The following is a 24,398-nucleotide window of genomic DNA, read 5'->3' as shown; positions in this document are numbered from 1 at the left end:
AGTAATTGCTAATTAGTCCAAAGAGCATTTACCACAACTCCACTGATAGAAGAGCTCTATTACTTCGCCACATCTGGTGAGATAATCCCATTCATGTATAGATTGATTTCTCTAATAGACACTTATAAAGCCAACAGATAAGCAGTAGTAAACCTATCTTGGTCAGGTTTAATGCACTGTCTCCAGCATTTATTGCAGCAGAAGAGCTCTCCTTATTGTTGGCAGTATCTCAGCTGCTGCCTCCAAAGAAAATAGTTGTAGATCTCCTGTCAGAGGAGAGAAACTCAGGGATGCTTTTAGCAGCCCACTCAGCAAACCCTCTTTGTCCTTATCTGCTTGTGCACAATACACAGATTATGTCTAGAGCAGCAGGGGAGCTCTACCAAATACTCTTACTATTGACAAGGCAAAATTTTAGCCTTTTTGAACCAAATCTCCACTTAAACCTAAATGCTGTACAAAGGACTGGCAAGTGTTGTCCTTTCCTCCCCAAGTAACTGGAACACTGACTTTGGGATGTCTCACCTTGCAGCTAAAGATATCCCACAGCTGAAACACAAATACACAGCATTTTCCAAAGGCTCCTGAAGGATGCAGAGCCCAGCTCATGCATCTGAGTGGAAAAAGAAAAAAAAGAAGAAGAAAAAAGAGAGAAAGATAAATCATCAGTGGTATGGAATAAAAATTATGTCTGATAATTTTTAATTAAAATAATTGCAGGTCAAAAACCCCATGGGGAGTAGTCATCTCAGCCATGAATTTGGCAGGTCTTCATCCAGAACTGTCTTGGGGTGATTTTATCATGATACTTTATTCCCTAATCATCTGCTTTATGCCCATGAATGTCTGTGGTACCTTTAAGATGAACCAGGGGGCGGGGCCGGAGCCTGGAAACCCCGGGCGTGGGATCTGTTTAATTGCTCTCTCTCTGGCGTGGTCAGTGGCTACATGGATTGTTATTTCGCTGCCTTTGCTGGACTAACTTTGGCCAATTTAGGCAAGAAATTTCTGGGTGTTTTGGTTTCCTTTTTTTTTTTTTTCCCCCCTCCTTCCCCTGGCCTGGAGGCTTTTCACCGGCAAATCCTTTTGGCAGCTTTTAGGATTTTTTTCTTCTCTTCAGCCTGGGGAGCCTGCGGGGCAGCCCCGGCTGGTCCGAACCCCGAGAAAGACCGACCTAGCGAAAGAAGGGACATAAAAATCCACCAATTTCACCTGCTGTGAAGAGGAAAGCCAGTGCCAGAGGACCAACAGGTTTCTATCTGCTCTGCTCCAGGCTGCTCTGTGAACTCCACTTCCCATTCCTGGAGACAAAAGGGACCGGTCACCATTTCGTTTTCTGGGCCGCGCAGTCAGCCCATGTATTTTTGAGGTTTTTTGTTCTGCTGTGGGTGGGTGTGTAGGTGTGTGGTGTGGGTGGAGGGTAAGTTTCTGGGAGTTCATATCTAGCATTTATTCAATCCTTTTCTGTGCCTTGCGGGCACCCTCCCCCCCTGCACCTCCCCCCCTCCCCCCCCCCCCGCCTTTTTTTCCTGTTAATAAACAGGGTTTTTTAGGGGTTTTTTTCCACTTTTGATGCCTAAAACTGGGAAAGAAAATAAAACTCTTTAGTCAGACAGCTACAGAGCAGGTATTTGTTTATTCAGCACTGGGAGTGAGGGGGATCTCCACAAAACTCACTCAATCTTCTCTAGCCTTCAGTTACATTTTAAAAGTCTTTCTACGCCACGTCACAATTACAACATATCATTAGCATACTCATATTTGCAAAAAGCTGTATCATCAGTTTGTTGCTTCCGCACATGCATCAGTTCCTTCTGTGGTGGTCGTCAGTCTTCTGGTGGTCTTTTGATGAAGATTTCTGTAGTCTTCCTCACATTTGAAATTTCACCTCTATCTTCAGCACATGCCTGGTGCTTCTTGTTTTTCAGTCTAACTTGTTTTTAGCTAATTTTGCAGTTTGCAAGTTCCATTAAAACTTGCGATCTTGCTTTTCATGGCTCATGTTATCTCACTGGCTTTGCTATCTTGCTTGCTTTACCTGCACATCTTGTTACAATGTTACTTGTGGTTAACTTTTTGTTACATACCACTTAGGTTTCACTTTCACCTGCTGGTATCAATTTCTCTCATTGGCTGAAAAAAAGGGAGTTATTAAAGCCCTTCCTCTTTAGAGGAAACGTTCATTCCAGAGCATTTTCTCCTGAAATTTGCCTCGAAACCAAGACAAGAATCATTCCAGGATTTCTTGTCCCATGCTAGTGAGGTATGAACACCCTCGCTAAGAATGGGGCCAGGGCTGCAGCAGTGCCAGAAAGTGCAAGAGAACCTGGGAGGTTCCAGGGCCTCCCCACTGCAATGGCAGGCAGGAAAAATGCAGAAGATACTGTCTGCCCAAAACACCCAATCATTCTCTGTGTTTAAGAAAGCTGCATTATGTATTTCCCATGTTTAGGGGTGCAGAAGCCTGAATAGCTGTTAACATGTTTGGAAGGAATGTGCCAACAGTAGAATTCAACAGCGTCTGTTAGTGGTGAATTTAGCTCCTGCTGAAAGAAAGACAGGGAAAGAGAAAAAAACCCTGAAGCAAGAAAATAATCTCAAGAGGGCGACTGGAAATGCGGGAACCAGACAAGCTTGAGGGGCATTGAGCCGAAATAGGACCAGAATTCAGGACACTTACCACAAACAAACAGGATGCTCCTCTTGAGGCATGGCAGAAATACTGTATCAGCCTGCAGACAGGGTAGTACTCTGTAGTCAGGAGTGTGGTGTGCAACTGCAAGTGGCACAGAATTCCATCACAGGGGCAAAGGGTCTTTTCTAAATGTATTGGAAGAGGAAACCTACCACTCATGTCCCAAGAAAAGTGGACCCAAATAGTATCCATTCAGTAATACCAACCAAAATGCAACAGCTTGAGTTTTCTGTACCAAATTATAAGGCCACTTTAGTGCAAAAATTGAATTCAATTTTCCACTTTCTTAAGAGTCACACAGGATATATGCAGTGGTCGCCATGGAAAGAGCTAGCATTGGGATTTAAGGATAACATAGGTGAGGTCAAGGGAGCCCTTCTGCAATTCCCAGGCTCTACTTTGGTGTGAAGAAATCTGTGATTTCTGTTACTACATGGTTATGCTGGTGTGCTATATTGCTATGTACAAACTCTTCTTTTTGTTAAACTTCTTTTATTTCAATGCACTTTTCTTTAAGGGAGAATGCCTGGTTGCTTGCAAATGAATTCCTCCTCTTCAGCCTGGTTCTCTCTCCCTGCCCTTTCTTTAATTGACTGTCCATTCTGCCTTGGGTTCCATGTAGATACTTTAATTTAAGCAAAGGTAACATAATTGAGGACTAAAAGTGGAATCTTCCCTTCCTGCTGGCAAGAAAGTTTTCATTATAAATACCTCCTGGTTCACTTCTCAGGCTTCCCATGCTGGTTGTCCTGCTGACTGCTCTAACACAGCACAGCTGTTTTTGTACTGGTACCAGGTGAGGTGGAAGCCTTTAAAGTGGAAAAAAGGCTCAATAACGAAGCTCAAAAAAACGGTGTTCACAGGACTTCTGTGTCTTTGCTATTTTCCTAGAGGCACACCAGCCCTTGTGAATCAAACAATTCATCATTTTACTTGTCCAGGCAGAGTTTTAATACTGTTAAAACACTGGTGCTTCTGGTCATGCCCCAAGCAAGTGGATGTGAAAGCTGAGCTGTGACAAAGCCTGCTTGGTTATCAGCCTCCAGCAAAGCATCACCATTCCAGGGGAGAGACTTGGAGCTTCCTTGCTCCAAATGTTGGAGTACCAATGTTAAAAATGGACCCAAAAAGCTTCCAGGCAGGGTAAGAAGAAGCTGAGTTCCAGCTGATTAAATGCCAATGTGTTGTTCCAGTCAGTGGGCCGAATTCTGTAGGAGTCCTGACAGGAGGAGTGCAGGGGAAGTGCTGCACTGCAGACTTGCCTTCTTCTCTCACTGCACAATTAATCTGAAAAGACCACTGAACAAAGAGCTGTCTCCCTGAAACGAGTGCATTTTACATTCCCTGAGGGTACCTCTCCTTCATGAGCAAGCAAATGCTAAGCTTGGTCAAGGGCAAAATTAGAAACTGCCATTAGCATTAGTATTATGTATGTCAGCTCTAAGATTTCAGAGTTAGCTCGAGCTGAGCTTCTTGAAAACCTTCCGGTTGTGTCAGAAGTGTCTCACAGCCTGTGTGAGCTGTTGGGTTTTAATTAGACTGAAAAATCCAGTTACATGAGCTTTGATTAGCTTTAAGGATAACTGTAATTTAATCAAAGTTTATGTATGGGCCACCGGTTTGGTTTCATTTTTTAATCACTGCAATGGAAAGAAAAGCTCATGTGAACTACCCAGCTTTCCAATGGTAATTACAAACTCATAAAAATACAGGTCTAGATAGACCCAGGCAAACTATTGCTTTGATGCCTGGATTGATCATTTTCCACTTCACTGCTGCCATCTTCCTAACACAGATCACAGAACAGTCTAACTGATAAAAGCAATTATGATATGTCTCTTAGTTAATTTTTAAACTATGGTTTTAATACTAAAGTTTAGTAAAAGTCAGGTTTAAAAGAAATTACGAACAGCCAGCCTAAGGCCATGTTGTCTATTTAGAAAAACATTGGTTTTCCTTATAAAGAAGGTTGTACAATACAGTATTAATAATTATTACTTCAACCCATGGCAACTTCTGTAGTCTTATGGGTTATTCTGGACTTTCGTTACACACTAAGGAGAGCTATGTGCTGCTGGAAGAGGGCTTTGATAACCAAAGCTGCCTGCCATCCAGAGATCACATGGCACTTCACAGGTGAAAAATGCTGCTTTGGGGTTTTTTTCCCCAGATTGGTTTTAAAAGGAAAAAAAACAACAACCATAAATGGAACAGTAAAGAACTTGGAATAAAACTTGGAATAAGGATAGCGAGTGCCTGAGCTCAGCGTTTCATGGCATTGGAAGGAAAGGACAGAGCTAAATGCTCCACCAGCCTGAGCTGGAGATGAAATGTGCCCTATGTGACCCAGGCAGTGTCCCAAGACATGCACCGTCCACAGGTGAGACCACAGTGAAGATTTAAACAGGGCAAGACCTATAGCAAGGTTGTATGATCCTGCATGAGGGGCCAGCCAGCTCTGTTTTCCTTCAGTATTTTGAAACCACGCTTGAGTATTCAAGCTGGAATTTGACTATATTCAATGGAGGACCATTGCTTTTACAGATTTAAATCATAGCATAACAGTTTTCTGTTGGGGTCTCCTCCCCCGCTGTGTAGCCCTGGGAGAGGGGCCCTGAGGGGACAGACACAGGGTTTCCCTGCCCCTGGTCAGCCTTGTTCCCCATTGGTTGGTTTGTGTTTTTGCACAGGCAGAAGGACCCTTGGTCCGGTGACTGAGACAGTTCCTCGGCAGAGCCCCGGCCATGCGGCTGGAGAAATAAACATCTCTGAAACATCTAGCAAGAATCTGTCCATATATATTACCTTTCCACGGGACGCCTGGTTTGGTATATGCATGTTGCAGTATCCCCACTGCAACAGTTTTCTGCTTGAATAGAGAGCCATAACAAATTCCCAAGGGTTTTTGATTGATACCGAACATTAAGTTTTTTGGGAATTAATCCCTCCTACCTACAGACTTACATGAAGAGATATTGGGGAAGGCCAAGGGCATATCCTAGATGAGACACCAGTATTTGAGTATCAGAGTATTTGAAAACAAAAGGTTCATGTTGCCCAAGCCCAGGTTGTCAGCATTTTCTTTGTAGCTATTCCTGGTTTGTTTCTTGCTTTTGATAAGTAATTTTGCAAAATAATACTTGGGCATGGTACCTATTTGACAGTTTCCCATCCACTGGCCCAATTTACATCCACTGAAACTGCTAAAAACCCAAGTTTTTATTGCCAGCCACATTGCAGTTTATATAGCTGTGGAAAAATTAACTGAACTCAATTTCTCCTTATGCTTCATCAACCAAAAAGTGTGCGTTGACACCGATCCTTTATTGCCAGCAGCAAGGAGATCCAGGGCAACAGGCAATTGGCTGCCCTTCAGATACACTGCACAACACACAGGTGGATTTATTTGCTCTATTCAAGGTCAAAGTAAGTGTAGAGATGGCCAGAGGAAAATGTGTATGTGGCAGGTATTTTACAGTTCTTATTCTAGATTATATTTATCCTCAAATCTTGTGCTGGCCTAAACCACAAACTACACAGTTACATTAAGAGGAAGTCTACATTTGAGGATGGCAAGAAGGATGAAAAGTGTAAGCAAAAACAGTGGAGCAGCAACAGGAGATAAGGGAAATGTCTGATATTAAAGGTGAGCCTTTTAAATGACTCTCTAGAAATGCCACTGGAAACTTCCCTGTCTGAGCATCCAGGATGACTCTGACAGTCACTCTTGCACACCTGAGCTGGACCGAGGCCCCTTCGCAGCTGCACCCCACACTCACACTGGGTTTTCTTACAGACTCGGACCCAGGTTTTCCATGGCAGAGTCTCAGACATCCAAATTCTTAAAATAATCTTGGTGCAATGACTAAGTAACTAAATAACAAATCCAGCTGGTTCTTCAAGGAAGGACCCCTGAACAAAGGAACCCCTTGGCTTTTATCCCCTCACAGTCTGAGCACAAAAGTTTGGGTTCCTCCACTCCTCTCCAAGTGTCCAGTCCCCTGGCTGGGCCACAGGTCCCCAGGGCCCTCATTATACAAAGGGTCAGCAGGTCACAGCCTCTGGCCCCAGGCTCCCCCAAAGTTCAACCTGCAGCTCCACTGCAGCTGCCCTCGACCTACCTGCACTGAATAGATTCTTTAACACGCACTCCCCTGCTACAGCCCCAGCACCCAGAAAAGGCACTTATTTCCCTCAAAATAAGCCAAATTGAGGAAGCCAGGACAGCAGAAAAATAGTAATTTATGTGTCAGATAGGTGGGACTGTAGTATTTGGCATCTGCCAGGCATCAGTCACGCTGCGCACAGAGGCAGTGGAACATAAACCCAAGAGCTACACTAGCAGAGACTCAGGAGTAGGTCTTTGCACTAAGAGAATAGTAGGTTTGGTCTTCACATGGAGCCATATCCCAACAGCCTGAACTCCGTGTCCATCCTGGATGGGATGTCCCTGTGTGGGGGCTCTGTGCAGCTCCCCAGCTCCTCTCCACATCTCCCCCCATGGCATTTTCTTAGTCTGAGGCAGTTCTCAGCCACATCAGCTCTGTGACATATTTCACTGTGCAGCTGTTCAAACATGCACCGTGCAAAAGGAAGGAGACAGCAAAGACAGTGACTCCCAGCCAGGCAATACCCCTGACAAAGTGATGTGAGCAGGCAATGGAGTGTGATTCCTTCTTCACTTTAAACCAACAAGGAAATGGGGATTTCTTTACAAGATTCTTCAGTGCATAACCACTATTCATTTTTTAAATTCAAAACACAAAAAATCCCTTAGATCCTCACAATACTGTGCTTTTTGCCTCACCCATCATTTCTTCCAATTCTGGAGCTTAGGAAGGAAGGCTACACAGAGCCGTGGGACAGTACTTAAGACTACTGAACACATTTAGAAAGCCTTTGGTAGACAAGCAATACAACACATTAAAAAAAAAAAAATCCCAACATAATCCCTCCACCAAACCAGCTTAAAATTGATGCACTAAGGCTGTTCCTGCACGCTTTCAGAATTTGCGACCTGATGTTGGATGCAAAAGGACTTGTAATCAACATCATATACAGCCTCTTGTGGTCCTGTTAAGGGTTTTCCAGGATGAGTTTAAAGGATTGCGGTATTTCTTTTTTTTTATTTTATAGAGATGATTCTTGTACATCCAGCAGGTATTCCTGTTGCAGAACGGTTAGAGGATCGGGGACATGGATTATTGATAAAGGGAACAAATCAATAACAGAACTGTACAAAGCAAAGGCCTGCAAGCAAAGGCCTGCATGAGAAAAAGCCTCCATGAGAAATGCCTGCGTGAGAAACAGGCCTGGGAACAAAAAGGGAGTTTTTAGGAGGTACAGTGCTGTTCTGATAAAGATGTGCTGACCATGAGAAGGGAGGAAAAAACTTTGATCTCTCAAGACAAAACATAAAGCTTGCCAAATGTAGTCTTTTATCTAACCCAATTATGTAGAAGTAAGAATGCGCTTTTTAAAGTTTAAACTAATTAAAGAACTGATAAGCTTGTATTCAATACTATATAAGTGCCTCTGTATTGCTAATAAACGAAGCTTGCTTTACCAATCACATTGATTGTCTGCATGGCTTCCCCCACCCGAAGTCAGCATATTCCCAACAAACAATGGCAATGGATGCTGTGACAAAAATAGGGTGGTAAAGGAGACCTGGTAAACCCAAGGGAAACCCATTATAGAGTGCACAGAAAAGAGGAGAAAAACAGAAAGAAAGACAGAAAGACAGACGGAAAGAAGGAAAGACAGCCAGAAAGACAAAGAAAGAAAGAAAGAAAGAGGTTCATCAGTGCAGGTAATAGTCTAAATTTTTCTCAATAATCTTCTTGTATTTAAAAGAAACCAATTATACTTTCAAGTCACTTGCAGAAAATTTTAATAATTTGCCAAATACACAGCTATTAGAACGACCCTAAGTATCACTAATAATTAAGTTACAAAAGTTGGTAGATAGCATAATACAATGTTCTATAAAATAAACACAGGTAATATTAACAATACCCCCTGTGGTCCAAAAATGTCAGAAAATAGCAAATGAAATTAGAAACACACACAGATCAGAGGAGATTGAGGGGCAGCTTTAGACGCTTGGATCAAAGAAACTGAGACTAGACTAGACACATTCATCCATCAAGCATAATGAATGTAGAACTTTAAGTCTCAAAAACAATTAACAACACAGCATCAGGTGCAATTTCACATGCTTTTATCTATGTTCCAGTAGTTCCCAGAGGATTAAAGTGCCTTTGTGCACTGTAGTCTTATTTAGCCAGGTGCAACACACATCGTGTTTGGAAGTTATTTTTAAAAAGTGACCTATGAAATAAAATAACTACTTTAACCAATGTACACAATTCAAACAAAGTACCTTTGTTCTGATTTTGCCACTGAATGTCATGTAACAAACTCCAAATCCACAAGGCCCATCTCCACTAAACAAGACCAGAGTAAAAGATATTTATTGAAACATGTTTTCTGTGGTACAACCCTTAGTTTGCTTATTTTCCCCTTTCAAACACATTTGCCCTTTGGATGACAATTTTCTACTGCAGCTTCCATTTACAAATAGCTGTAAACATGAAAAACAGACAGGATTTGGCCCGTGGCTATGGAGATGAATGCACTTCCCAGATAACATCTTGTTCTAACCCAATGAACAAGCACAGCACATTCTCTCTATGGGACACCTGACGATCTGCAGCCTTTGGATCTTACCATTCTCTGCACTACAGCATGGACCCAGTGTCCTGCTCAGAGCTCCTTAGGAACTCTCACTGCTCCCCGATGTAATACCTCCTTAAACCCAAACCTCCACCTGAACTGCAGGGAGGGAAGGAAAACTCTACACAGTTCAGCTGTCACTCACCTTGCCCCCAGAACATCCTCTTCAACTCACGAGTAAAGAACTCTCACAAAGCCTACGATCCAGTCTCCCATTGAAGCATGCTGTCGTCCATCATCATCCACTCCTGCTCTTTCAGGGGAGAATGCATTCCCACAGTATTTGAGGCATTTTGCGGTGTTTTTCAATAGCAGCACTTAAAGAGGAGTTATGGGACATAAACTTTTTAGGAAATACAAATTTCCATCATGATGCCACCTGTGGCAAGGGCCAAAGGCGGCACTCAGGAAGAAACCGCATGTACGGGGAAAAAAACCCTAAAGAAATTAGGAGGATGAACAATTAATCCTTAAACAGCAGGTGTGGATGTGAGTCTCCACCCTTCCAGTGTCTTCCTACATTTGACTGTGCTTCACATCATGAAGTGAGCAAGTCATTCCAATGATTTTAGGTTCATGATGTAAACACCCCTGCACACCTGACAGATGATACTGTCCCTTCACCACTGCTGCTGTTACACCTGAGAAGGCCCATTTTAAACTCTGAACAATCCACACTTGGATCAAGAGCTCGCTGCAGGTGAGGAAGTTTTACAGGGCTTCTAGATTTGTAGCATGTTAACATTACTTACATTATCACATGCACTGAAATATTTCAAGAACATATGCACCCTGTTAATCAAATTAATGGAAATTAGTGATTTCCTAATCTACTGAGTACTTTTAAAGGTTCTCCATGAAACTGTGAGATTACAGAAAAGAACACTCTGGTTTATGCATTACAGTAGAAAAAAACCAGCACAAGTTTCATCAGAATCACAACTACAAGTAAAGTCTCCAGTTCATAAAACAAATTGATTAAATTATTTTAAGTATTTCATAGTGGTATAGTAACTTCCAATGTAATTTATGCAACAAATTTCACCGATATTCAAAAATACATTTGTAAATGCTTTTTATAAAATTTATACAACTCTAGTTCTCCTTAGGTAAGCATATGCACAGTTCTCACATCATCACCTAGGCAGAAAAGCTTCAGAAGCCTATATTCTCAGAGTCCATGAGTGACAATGCTGCATGAGTTCTTCCTTTTTTGAGAGTCAGCTCTGCTAAACCCAACTCTTATTGCTTAAAATCATCAGTTTCCTCAGCAGCCCTAGCACCCAGCTACACCACACTAGTCTGGGGGAGGGACCTACTGTTTCTGGCACATAAACACCTACAAGCCTTGTAACCATTCCTGTAAAGATTTCCATGTAATGGCTGCCTGTCCTGTACACTTTGCCCAGAGAATAAAAGGGGCATTGCTGAGAGGGAGGGAAACCAATCATTGAGAGCACATCAGCTCAGTGACCCACTGTATCCCTCTTCATCTTCTGATTAATTACATATTCTCTTTAATGATTTCTGTGAATACATCTCCAACTATAACTGAAAATAATTTTCTCAGATACAAGACACTTGACACACCGAGCCTAAAACGAGCAAGAACAATGTGAATATAAGGCCTCCCCAGGCTCAAACTCACAGCTGGTACTATGCCCAAACACCTCCACGGCAAGCTTTATTTACACAACTTCCAATGAAGAATACTCTTATTTCTCAAGCTACATTTTAAATTAACAGAAATACATTCATAATAACTACTGGTACAAAAACCATGATAAAATTATTTTTTTATTCAAAATATTTGGACATGTTGACAATATTCCAGGTGCATTACAAACACTGCCATAGCCAACAAAACAATCAATATTTAAAGAGCATTCAAACACCGAGGACATGTATCTTAAAGCAGAGACGGGAGAATGCATGGTACTAAGTGCATATTAATCATTTTCCAATAACTGACTTGATGCAAATGCCTGATGTCTCTGGTACAAAATGGATTAAAATCCAGAAGAGATGAATTACAGAAAACAAAAATGATGAAGTATAAATGTTTTTGCCTGTATTTTCTATAAACCTTGTAACTTTATCATACAAGGCCACTACCAGTCTGGACTACTCTAGTGTTGACTATTTACAGGATAGAACAATAAAATCATAACAGGGAAACCAGCGACAAAGCAAGCAAAACCACAAACTCTTTCTAGAATATGGCTTAAATTAATTCACAGAGAATTGGGAATATATTAACTATAAGGTGCAAGAGAAATACCAGGTAGGAAAAAAAAGTCCCTCTCTTCCTGGTACTTTCCCCCTCAGCCTTCACTGTAATTCACATAAAATTTTCAGCACACTGGTATCGCCCTTCCTGAAAGCTGCTTTTCCTATACTTCTAAAACATCATGTTACTTAAAGGTTGGTTTCAGTCTTGAATGTATTGGCCAATATGAGCTCTAAACTCTAAACCATGTAAATCCACACATAGTAATACCCTGTTTCTCCTAATCAACCCAAGTTCTCAAATAGAGCTAAAAATCAACTTTATTTAAAACAGCATATTTGCGTGAAAAAGTATGAATCTCTTTGTCATGTAGAAAACAGATGTCCGATGAAGAATTTGTCAAGATGTGTACACAGCTGAGTGCATAGTGCAGAACACCGTACAGAGAGAGCAGCAAGGCCACAGGGCCACTAAGTCCACTTGAAAACAATGAATGTTTCCAATGACCAAATCCATTCTAAAACATTTTCATCCTGGAAATGCTTTAAGCATTAAAATCTTGCTCTAGGGATGGCAAGACTCCTCCGTTCCCACTTTTCATACAGCTCACTGTAATATGCATGGCAGCACAGCCACGTACACAGCATACAGAAGAGACATGCCAAAAATACTTTGGATACATCATCCTAATCTCAAGTATTCTATACAAAAGTTGAACTTTTCTTGTGAAAAGGAAGGAAATGGGGCAGCTTTCAGATTACACACCTTGCCTGTGTGTCATTAAAGAAACCTGCAGGGGCTGCAGCCCAGGGTGGGAGAGCCACAGATCCACTGGCACAAGCGGTGGCACAGCTGGTGGCTCCAAGGCTCAACGATCTCACAGGAAGCTCCTCCCCCTGTATTGCTTGTGGTTCCAGTCAGTGCTCCTCAGCAGTGGAAGCATCAAATACTCATTGCAAAAATGCAAGTGGCCTACAGCCAGCAGAGCTCTGTACACTCACCCAAAACACTTATTCCCCCATGCTACTAGTTTCCTTTTTAAAGCACTGTTGTTGGAGAAGGGCCATGAGAACAATGGAGTGAGACATTTCCCTTAATCACAGCATCAGACACTCCATTAACAGATTGACATGATCTCCTAAACAAAATTAGTTCCTGGAACATCTTGCATTTACATTCTTTCACTCGTTCTTAGGAACAAACAGTTTCTCTAGAAATTGTGCAGTTTAAGCCTGTTATGGTATTGTACTCCAGCATTTTCTTAGCACCTCAACACAAATCACATGGTAGCTCATCTGTGGTGAACATCGGCTACAGACATCCACGAAGGGGGAAGGGTTGAAAGAACAGTAATATTGTCCCATGACATGGAAAAGCACTTTGGAATGCACTGGCTTCAGGTGAGACTGCTGACTCAGCACGGATTTCTCTCCAAGCAGGGTTACTCCAGTTATTCAAATACAGTAAACACAAGGGCAGTACTGAGGACATCAGTCCTGTACCTTACAACTTTCAGTCTATTTTCTAAACACCTGTTAATGGAGATGTGGCTCAGTGTCAAGGCTAAGTGGGCAAAAATGTCATCTATGCTAAAGTCATTAGAGGAACTAACATAACCCTTGCTCCTGGTAGTCCTTGGACTTAAGCCAACCACATACACTTCATTCTATTAATTTACCTATCCTGCCTTATCTCAAGTATCTTCATCCTTTCACACTTCCTAATTAACTATCAATATTTTTCCTGAGTGAAATTATAAAAAGTTAAACCCTTCTACCAAAAGTACAAAGACAAATAAAATATAGAACAATACAAACCCAGTTATACAGCATTACAAGTGCAGAAATTCTTCATGTTGTTGCTCTTTATCATTGGCCCCCAATAAAAAACATAGCAAAGAATTTAGTTATCCAAAATATTTTGAAGTACTGTGATTAGATTCTTCAGACCATAAATATAGCCCTCATCCTTTGTGTTGCTAGGAAACACATGAGCAAAATCAATCATTCGGACTTCAACATTTGCACTTTCCTTGGTCTCTGCTGGCATGTGATAGAAAACTTTTTCCAGTTGGGGTAGAACATTTCCATTCAGGTGCTCCTGCGTAATGCACGTGCTGCTTTTCCATACATTGTCTTGCTCTGAGTTTTCAACTTTTAGTGAGAGCTGACTGTGGTGCCTCTTCGAGCACGCCTTTTTGTGAAGTGCATAAAATTTAGACAAGCCTTTATTTACAGAGGCTTCAATTTTTCCATTCTCTGTAGAATTTATTACATGAATATTATTATTATACTCCAACACATCTCCACCTGATAACAGGCCTTTGGGCACTCTTCTCTTCTCTGCCAAGGTGACATCACTCAACCGCACAGTTGTCGCTTGACACGAACCTTCATAGACAAACAGCAATGAGCTTGCGTAGAAGTTGAGTTGCGTCTGGCCCTCAAACCACTCCAAAATCTTTTCAACCTTCTGAATGCTGGCAGCTACCACATCTTTTCTCAAGCAGTACCCACTGTGGAAAAACTTTGAGATGCCTGCAAGAAATACACACATTTTGGGATTATTTTCACTTCTGAAAGGAAAACAAAGTATTTTCATTTCTTTTGGGATGAGAACAGTTCTTATTTGAAGGAATAGACAGCATTCAGGTAGTTTCTGTTCAGGCAATTATTAACTAAACCCAAAGTGAACCAAAGAACTCTGAGATCTTCAGTCACATCACCTGCTGTGTAATACTACAGCTTGGGCATGGGTTGTAAGTAAAAGTAAATGTATCAAGCACACAGTAAATGAACATGGCTCCTGCTCCCAGGTCAGTTCCGTCAGTGTCTGGACAGTTTTGGGCAGGGATCCATTAAATTCTCCATGCATAAACGGGCTCAAGTAGCTTGTTATCATGAGGGTGTTCGTGTGTGTACCTTCTGTCCCTTGCTGGGGGACAGATGAACAGATGCCAACTAATAACTAGTTTGCAATAATTATCACCAAACAGCTCCATGATGGCAGCATTTTTATTTCTTGTTAATGTAGAGCAACATGTGGATTGACTTCAACTGAGAAAGTCCTTTGAATCAAAAGATGCATTTATAGTAGCTAATAGAAAAGACACTTAGATATTCACAGAAGACAACTAGAGACAAAAAAAATGTATTTATAATAAAAACGTGTAATACTTTTAAAAGATTTCTATTTCATTATAGTTTCAAAGCTGCAAAGAAGTTGAATTCTAGAATTCTCTCCCCCTTATTAGTAGTAAAAGAGACATGAGGAGGACATTCCTATAGTCTGCACTGCTGTTATAGCCAACTGCACATTTAATTTCAGATTGACAGATAGCTCAAATACTACAGGGAACAGCCAAAGACCCATCTGACAGTGAGGACAAAAAAGGACTTTTAAAATGGGAACACCCAGACTACTTTTTCTATACAGTTCTATAAATAAGTATTTAAATGAGAAAATCCAAGAGCACCAAGTTCTGACACCCCAATTTCCTTACCGTCCTTTACTGTTTCCTTGGTCAAGCTCCTTCCGTAGTGCTGGTTTTGCGTCTCATAGCTGTCCGAAGACACGTGGTACACCTGAAAGAGGCAAGGAGGGGGCTCCCTACGTATTTTGAACCAGTATTTCTGCAGAGCAAGAGACACCTCACAGACAGGCCACGAAACCCTGGGTACCATTTAGCCCTCGCAGTTTTCAAGTTTCTTGCAGTGCCCAGCACTGCTGTAGTGCTCTCCAAAACTCTCCCTTCAGCCCTTGAGCTCCAAGCTACAGCTTTCCTGTGCTAGAGACATCCTGGTGGTGGCAAAAAGCAATGTACCCATTACAGGGAACTCTTCTATATGGCCTTGCAAACCACAGCTGAGACCTAAAACTATCACACTTCTACCTGTGTTACTGCGGATGTTAAATCAGTAAGACAACAAAACAAAAATTTCAATGCAATTATTTTGAGTTCTTAAAACTATAAAACTATTTAGCGGAAGGGCAAAACAGTAAGAATTATTGTATGTGACCACCAAGAGCCCAGCTCTGTAAGACCCATCTGCAACTGTCAGCACAAATGAGGCTGCACTAAATAAATGGTAGCAGGCAAGCAAAAGCTGGTTCCAGCACCAAGAGTAGTGCATCAGCTCTCATCTGAAAGGGAGGCAACTCACATGGGTACAGTTTTGTCCATATCAGGACTTGAACAAGCTTAAGAACTTAATTCAAAACTGCTTTACATACAGACATATTTTCTCTCACACTAAAATTATTTCCATAGCAGAAATGTGTGAGGCAGCAAGGCCCAAGTATAATTTGTTTATGAGACTGTAGACAATTTTTATTTGCAGAAATAATGGTGTTACCAAGCAGGCGGTTGTCTCTGGCAGGAACTTGGTGCTTGGCACTTGTTCAGACCACCCATGCCTGTGGCACCCACCCCAGCCACAGCCCTGCCCTCCCTTCACCGCTGTAAAGAGAGAGGATCCCATTGAGAATCAGGGTGTACTGCTGAGGTGTGTGCTCCTCATCCCCCTCTGGGGCCTTATTCTTGCTGAAGCCAACAAATAAAGGCCACGACAGTGAAACAGCAGCACATAAAAAGGAATGGTACAGGAGCAAAAAATAAAGAAAATAGAATTCCCTGTTTTCATTACAGCCCATCACCCTGAAATGTCTCTCCCCCATCCAAACCACAATAAATCCAGTATGATTACACAGATTCCCCACCTCCTGTCTGCAAAGCAGATGGGAAGGACAGTCTCAAATAGCTTTTATTTTGACAAAAAGATATTAAATTCAGTCCTCAAGGAACTTAAATCATAGTGTGTAGAAATTGATTTTAAGTCACCAACCATGAACGGAAGGGGCAGTAAACGGTTCTCATTACTCTAAAAAAAAAAAAAAAAGCTGTAAGTCTAAATGTTTAAACTCACTCAGTAGCAGAGATACTTAACACTGTTACGATACTTGAAGAAACTGAGGCCTCCATGTCTGTGAAATGCAGAAGACCACAGGAGAGATTAATTATTCTAAAACTGCATCTGACAACTGTGATTTTGGTTTCACAAGAACAATAATTTTTCTCCACTTAATTTTTGCCAATTTTTTTTCCAAAGCACATGAAAGAAGTACAGCACACAACACAGAAACCCAAAGATTACTTACGCAAACACTTCAGGTACCAAAGTAACCTTCAAAAACATACCAGAAGTTTCAAAACTTTTTAAAGAGCTACAAGTCAAAGGCAGTTAAATGAAGAATAATACTTAGAAAGAGAATCAAGAGTCTGATGACTGCATCTAAGTTTTCACTAGCTGTGCCTTCATTTTAATGATATTAATCGTTCTCATGTAGTTGGCCCAGGGGCAGCTTTCTGCAGACATCAGCACTGCAGCAGTTCCTGACCAAATCATCTTGTTTACCAGAACCTTATCTCTTCCCACAGGAGCTACAGTTTTTGTGACATGGGCACTAGCTCAAACATGCTGATTAAGATCTGCAAGCTCATTTTGTTTTCCAAAAAAATGCTGGAGCAGCACATTCAGCCCTGTGCTTCTGAACTGGGTTTCCCATGAAGCCACCCACCTCACCTCTTCTCATAATTTGAACAAAACCATTCCCCAAATGATAGCTTACAAACACCGAGGCAGATGTGCATGCTGCATTAACAGCACACTTTTAACTGTACAAAACAGACAGTGACAAAGCACCAAGTCTCAGATCCACAGCGTGAGTGTAATGTATGTGTTTAACTGCCTTGTGCATTCAGAATGCTGTTGGTCACCAAGAGGCTTGGCTCCAGCCAGTGGCATTAAAGGACAACAGATCTGGGTAATCACAAAAGCCATCTCTTCCCACTACCTCGAGACTCTAAGCAACTGCAGAAGAGACTAGTTGAACATTCCTGGAAAACCTCACTCAAATATAGATACAGTACACCCCATTCTGAAAGCAAGGGAGCTGAAAGCCAAGCTCAAACGGAAACAATCTCTCCACCCTCACCCACCCAAACACAGGTGGCTGTGCTGGAGGAGCAGGAGGCTAAAATCAACTTCCTATTTGACAGACCTCTTGCTCCATCGTGCTTTTGTTCACATGGTCACTACCAATAATCTGCTATTAACCCTTCCCAAAATGACATTTTGCCTTTGGACCAAGCTTTTTCTGTATCCCTGTTGCTGCAGCTGTCCATACTAGCCCATTTCTGTCAGAACAATGACAAGCCAAGTCTGATCTGTAACCTTAACAGCAGCCAATAGATTATTAAACAGAAAAATCTCATTTCTTATCCACCTGTCACAGTTCGTTATGTGTTTGCTCTGTATCCACTGGAAGGTTTCCTGCAGAGTGCAAGATAAAGAAAACTCTTTCTATGAGCTGCAAAACACTGCATTCAAGAAACCTCCTGCTTCATCAGTAATTTTTATATATTCTTACTACACAAGATCAGAGCTGTTCTGGCTGACAATGCAAAAGCTTCTCCTTGTGCCTACAAGCAGCTCCCACTCAATCAGCTTCTTGCACAAATGGCCCTGGAATCCAGCAAGCTAACCGGTGCAGTTTACTATTAGCAGTAGTAGTGACACTCTATGGGCAGCATATCAAAAAAATCCAGACCATTAACTGTTGAGGGAAATTATCTTTGGATGTTCTAAACTTGCACTTGGCTTTTGTCTCCCTGTGAGGTGTTCACTCACTGCTGTTTGCATACCAAAACAGCTTTTTGTACATTTTTTCAATTACAGTTCCTTCTTTACTGTACCCTTTTTTCAGTTACAGTTCCCTCATCTGTTGTTCCTGGACTGAGAGAACATTGAGTTAAAGTAAGAAGTTGGTCCAGCATAGTCTTTAAAAAAGCACAACCCTTGTAAGGTCACAGCAGAGATACATGGTTTGGAAACCTTGCATCTTCAGCTTTAGGACATTAAACTGAAGCAATTAGGTATCAAATGTTACGTAATGTTAATTATGGTAATTCAGTACCAACATCCATGGTTAGGCAGAAAAATGTACACACTGTTCAAATACTTATTGTGGCAACTCCCTGACTTCCAGAAAGTACAATTTAAATACATGTTAAGAACTATTTGGGGGTGATACTGCTGGCACAAATAAAAAACCCTATTCAGTAACTTGTAGAGCTCTTTCACATCTGCAAAAAATATCTACTAATCCACATCACTGAAACAGGGAAAAACAATCCCAACCTATTTTGAGCAGGCCTGTAGAACACTACAAAGCACCTGGAGAGCAAGGATCGACTCCGCAACATGCACAGTACAGAACTGTGTGGCACTGACATTCCCATGGTGCCTGGGAAGCAGCTTCCTGCACAGCTTCCAGTGCCCATCCCTGCTCCCTTGCATGCCCCATGCAAGGGCAGTTTGGGACCTGCTGTCCTAAGCAAGGACATGGAGATTAGAGATACATGCTCTGATGCTGAAGCATCCAGACTTCATAGGGCCAAGGGCTGAGCTTCCCACCTGTCAGATTTTTTCCATAAATACGCCTACCAGTTGCATACAGGTAGGGTTGAGTGAGTGTTTAGACATTACACAGAAGTTTCTGTTTACAACAAGGCACCTCTGCACTCCTGACAGAATCTGAAGGTCAGTATCCAGCTGCTACCGAAGCTGGAGCCAAGCTGAAAGCAGGGTAAGCAGGTGGCACCCCAACTTACCTGGGCACATCCAACACCAGCATCCATTCCCCAGCTCTGCAAGGACCCTCATGGTGCCAGGCCAAGACCCCCACCCATGCCTGGGCACCTTCTGCCTGTACCCCATGACTGTCCCAGTATAAATACATGTTTCCTTCATGCCCAAGTAACTCAGGTTTCTCTGGAGGCCCTGCATCCTGACACAGTACAAGACTTAGAGATTCAACAAGCCTTATTTTTTCTTTTTCAAAAAGGATGTAAAGCAAGGATTTGAAGAAAAAAATAGCAAAGGGAGAATTTTTGTTAAAAAGCATTCTCTTATTTGATATCTCTGCTTTATAGTAATGCTCTCATATTACCACTGCTGCCAAGAGCATGCCCAGTTATCCAACTCAATTTATCTAAAGATCTCATTCCTTAATTTTTACCTTTTTTTTTTAACTTTTTTTAATTTTATTTTTTATTTTTAACTTTTTTTTATTTTATTGTTGCTAGACCACAGGTGGTGAAAATACACACATCCCTGCTTGCTGCTGCCTTGAAAATTCAGCACAGGAAGGATGCATCCCTGCTACCTCATTTCCAAGACTATACTTAGATATTACTCTGCCCATTTTGCTTCTTTGTTCCTCTGGACTACTTTGACTGAGTGCTTCATATGACTAAGTGCACCCCCAAATGCTCTGACAGTCAATATTCAGTTTTTGGACTCGCAGAACTTCCATGAAGCATCTCATTAGAATAAATTTTTTTTATGTAATAAAAAACCACCTGCTCCACCTTGGAAGATTTTTTTTTTCCAGGGTTTTCAGTTGGTTCCTTTGGGTTTGGGTTTTATTTATTTACTTATAGTTTCATGGATTTTTTTGTTTTCTTTTAGGTTTTGTTTTCCTGTTTTCTTAAACAGCAAAGCTTGAATTAGACTTATAAATGTAAAAACCCCAGTTCTGGTAATTTTTTACTGTAGAAGAATCTGAACACTAGATGCAGGATTTAATACTTCTATGACTTCCTTCCAAAATCTTATTAGCAGATCAGATCTTGTGAAAATTACCACAATACTAGAAAGAGTTCATAAAAACCTCATAAAATAGTCAGCTACAGTCAGTTTGAAAATATCCTGCAGAATCATGTGCTGTAGATTTGTAAATTCACTTGTAAAAGCAGGTTTGATTATTATACATTACTGCCTGCATGTTCACAGGCACAAACAAGTCAATGATGGATTATTCTGGTAAAATTACATAATCACCAGTTTGTGCTTTAAAATAGCATTTAAGCAGTATTTTGGAATAAGTGAGATTGCAATTGATGTCTTGGAAAAAAAAAGAAAACCTGCAGAATCTGGGAACTGTGGATTCCAAAAGGACTGTGAATCTGAAATGAGAGCACAGCCCACACATTCTGCTTGTACTCAACAGTATGCAGAATGCTCTGTGTTTAACATTTCCTGTGCTGCGAAGAGATTTCTTATCTGCTTGTATGTGTACTACTGAAACCATGTAACAATTTGTATTTTTGCTATTGCAACAGTACCTGAGACTTCCAACTTCTACATAAACTCCAACTACTTTCATAATAAACCATGTCCAGCCTGATGGAACCCCAGAATGGTCTGGTTTCAAAGGGACTTTAAAGACATCCCAGTTCCAATCCCCTGCCATTGGCAGGGACATATTTCAATAAACTAGGTTGATCCATGTCCCATCCAACCTGGCCTCAGGGATCCAGGGGCATCTGTTAAAGAAAGGAACTTCTCCACTAAATACAGAATTGTGGTTTTAAACAATGTTATTAAAATAATTGTGTTTTCCAAATGTATTTCTATACATTCATTCTGTCTATTCAGTTTGTTAAGCTAAATACAGGTCAAATGCCAGAATTGTGTACATAAATTTATGCTGGGCCAGACAGGAGACTCCTATTTTTAAGGACACACCATACATATTTTATATATGAACAGATGACTGCTGGTTTACCAACACATAAGAAAAAGCTGTTTCAATAGCCCTTTGGGTAAAAATATACTAAAAATAATAGACAGTAAATAGATTTTGGGGCAAAACCCTACTTGCAACACTTTTTTGCTTGTATCCCTTCATGACAACTTATACAACGGGTACTTTAAAAGAAGCATAGCTACATTCTCTGTTTTTCCCGACCCTTTCCTTCTTGCTCTTGTAAAAATTTACCACACAAGCCCACCTCCCTGGTAAAATAACACTGAATGGAGAGATTAAAACCAAACCCCTGTACTTTCTCGTTACATCATGTTTTGTCCAGCAAACAGGAACAACCATCATCCAGCACATGAGCGGTTCTGGGCAGTACATATCCATGTAGCAGTGTTTTATAGTATGGCCCAAATGTTGCAAAAATAAAGCGAGCAGACAAGCCAAGAACACACCATTATCATGAGGCAGAGAACATGGCTTGTGAATTCAGATTTTGCAAAGTGCTGTGTGAGGGCAGGAGGAACCTTTTCAATTCTCTTCGGAAAACAACTTCCAACATGCAATTGGGTGCCAAAGGCAAAAACCCAAACCTCATCTAGTTAAACACTGGATGGAGAACTGCACTACTTGGGATAATCATCATTATACATCCAGTCTGAATTACGGGATTAAAAAAAATTCTGCAACAGGACAAAGACACAAATAAGTGACAGTGTTAGAAACAATAGTCACAAACATACCACGGAAACAATCAATCATTCCTTTTGCATTGTCATGAAACAAAGGACATGAAGTACATTGTTTTACAAACAAGGTAAGAAGGGTTATGTAATAACATCAACCAAATCCAAAGCTATAATCTCTAACCTTCCTTTTCCACCCAAACTGGCTGGTTTTTTGACTTAACTCCCACATTCTTGCTCATAGACTTGCGTAATTACTACTCATGACCACCATAATTTATATAGCAGCTTATCTCAAAGCAGAGTTAAGGGCTGGGAGCCTGGGCAGTTCTGCACAAAACATTACAGAGATATTAGAATTCTCTAGAACAATGGTGCAATCTGGCTGCTGTTGCTATTGAACAGCAAAGGGGAAGCTTATCAAAGTGTCTAGCCATTTATGCATGTTGATACAGAGTTTGAGGAGCCCTGGCTTTGTGTGTGAGAAGAAAAACAAAAATCTCACATCAAAAAGAAAACTATTCCTGTACCTATCATTGCAGAAAAAAGTACTTTTGAATTGCATCAGAAACTCAGTGACATCAACACATTTCTCTTACTGAGCCACAAATGTTCTGTACATTGAAGTTTTAAAGTAGCCCACACACACATATTGACTCTTAGCATTTCTAAGAATAAGAAGAGTTAATAAGGACATCTGCAGTGCCCCATCCATGCCCAACTAACCTTACCCTGACAGCTGTTCCTTGAGCATGTAAGCATCAAAAGAAGTTTCCTTCTGATGGAAAGCTTTTTTAAAATGCAGAACATAAGCAGCTGTTCACCCCCATATGCATCACCTCTGAGAGCTTACTTACTCTTCCCTAAATAGAAAAATTATGTAAAATATATTTTTATTTAAAAATAGAGTATCAAGGTGAAAAATGTGGAGGATATAGCTCATTACTAAGTTATTAGAAAGAGTGGTTCAGTATGTAAATCTCTGATATAAGCCTGAAGGAAAAAAAAAACCATACAAAAATCCTCTTAATAATTTTAAATAACTGTTGTGGTGGTGAAGAATTAATTGCAACTATATTCCGTTTTAAATACCCAGCCCCTCTCTTGTATACATATACAGTGCCCAGGTTGCAAATAGCCTGCCCTAAGGGACACAGCCAAGTTAAACATTTGTTGTGAACCAGAGCAGTGTTTTGGAACAGATTTCACATGACAGCTGATACCAGCACTATCGAGACATTCAGGTAACACTGTATTTATGTAAAACCCAAGAGGATTGTTGTTTGCTAGGAAAACCAGTTGCCTGGTGTGGGACAAGAGGCCTGAGCATAAACTGAAAGTGAAGACAAAACAAGTTCTTACCCTCATTCCAAGAACCAAAAAGCCTATCTCTTCCATCAGTGGGTACTTGCTGACCTGCTGCTGTATCTTCTCCGCTGAAGCATACGGATCATAACTTTTCTGACCTATTTTTACATCCATTATGCAGGGCTTATTAAACTTACGGGTCACATCTTCCAGTTTTAGATATGTATCTGTCAAAAAACAAAAACTTTTGTTAACAGTGGCTCAAAGCAAAATAATTACATAGCTTCTGCTGAGCATCTGTGGAAGAATGTGAATAGTCCAAGGCTTAACATCACATGAATTCTTTAAGAGTCCCTGAATGCAGACTAAATCATGGTCACTGACACCCAAAAATTCCATTGCTATGAAAATCTAAATGCTTTCTTGTTTAGAAAATTGTATACAATTAACATGTGTTAACCTAGCATTCAAATTCAAATTATTGCCCAGATGAAATCTATGAGTAGCTTTTATTAAGTCATTAACATATCACTAACAGCATTGCTAAGCACATACAAATGCAGGTTTTGCATTTCAGATGGTCTGTGTGGCTGGTTTTGCAACTCAGATGGTCTCTTGTGTCATTTTAAAAATGAAGTGAACATTTCAGTCCTAGCCTTCAGGGGCTGAAGTGCAGCTCATTTTGCTTCTTTTTGTCCCACTCCAATCTGCACTTGTTTCTCATGGCACACCTTTGGAGAAAATGTTCTTCAAATCCTAGGATGCATTTCATCCATTTCCAACAGTCCCTTTGGGAGAGTGGCTGGACCAAGAAACCCCAAAAGTACTTGGAGTGCCTGAAGATTTAAAGGAGTATCTAAAACCTGATGAAAATAGTTTATGCTTTTCTCCAGGGCAGCATGATCATTATCAGCATGAGCCCCACACTGACTATCAGAACACAACAAGGAAATGAACTTCAGTACCCGCCCGGCTCTCAGACAACTCTGCTTGGGAGACATCTGCACCCACCTCCAGCCCTTGCCAGGACACAGCATAACCAAGACAACACACAGCCTCAACACTGGTCTCATTCTTCACATGTGCTTTGCAAATCCACCTGTCACCAAGCACAAATTCAAGTCTGGTTTTCTTTCCA

The 24,398-nt window shown here is 41.0% G+C and overlaps 1 protein-coding gene and 1 long non-coding RNA gene across 2 annotated transcripts in view; both read right to left on the bottom strand.

Moving 5' to 3' along the window:
- Nucleotides 1-1,608: 1,608 nt before the first annotated feature.
- LOC121661514 lies at nucleotides 1,609-5,332 on the bottom strand. Its single transcript, XR_006014996.1, has 2 exons — nucleotides 2,681-5,332; nucleotides 1,609-2,543 (listed from the first exon to the last, which is right to left on the bottom strand). It is a non-coding gene; the product is annotated as an uncharacterized LOC121661514 (long non-coding RNA).
- Nucleotides 5,333-11,217: 5,885 nt separating this feature from the next.
- Nucleotides 11,218-24,398, bottom strand: part of IPMK (inositol polyphosphate multikinase) — a 39,390-nt gene continuing 26,209 nt past the window's right edge. Inside the window, exons 5-7 of the mRNA XM_042021575.1 lie at nucleotides 23,315-23,487; nucleotides 15,166-15,247; nucleotides 11,218-14,200 (exon numbers count right to left, since the gene is read on the bottom strand). Of these exons, the coding sequence (XP_041877509.1) occupies nucleotides 13,566-14,200; nucleotides 15,166-15,247; nucleotides 23,315-23,487 (890 nt within the window). The 3' untranslated portion in view covers nucleotides 11,218-13,565. The remainder of the gene's footprint in view (nucleotides 14,201-15,165; nucleotides 15,248-23,314; nucleotides 23,488-24,398) is intronic.

This window comes from Corvus kubaryi, unplaced genomic scaffold (assembly GCF_017639235.1).
Source record: "Corvus kubaryi isolate FWS band 111438036 unplaced genomic scaffold, C.kubaryi_AGA036_p1.0 126, whole genome shotgun sequence".
Classification (NCBI taxonomy): Eukaryota; Metazoa; Chordata; class Aves; order Passeriformes; family Corvidae; genus Corvus; species Corvus kubaryi.
The sequence above is the reverse complement of the archived record's forward strand: the minus strand, read 5'-3'. Positions and strand labels throughout refer to the sequence as shown.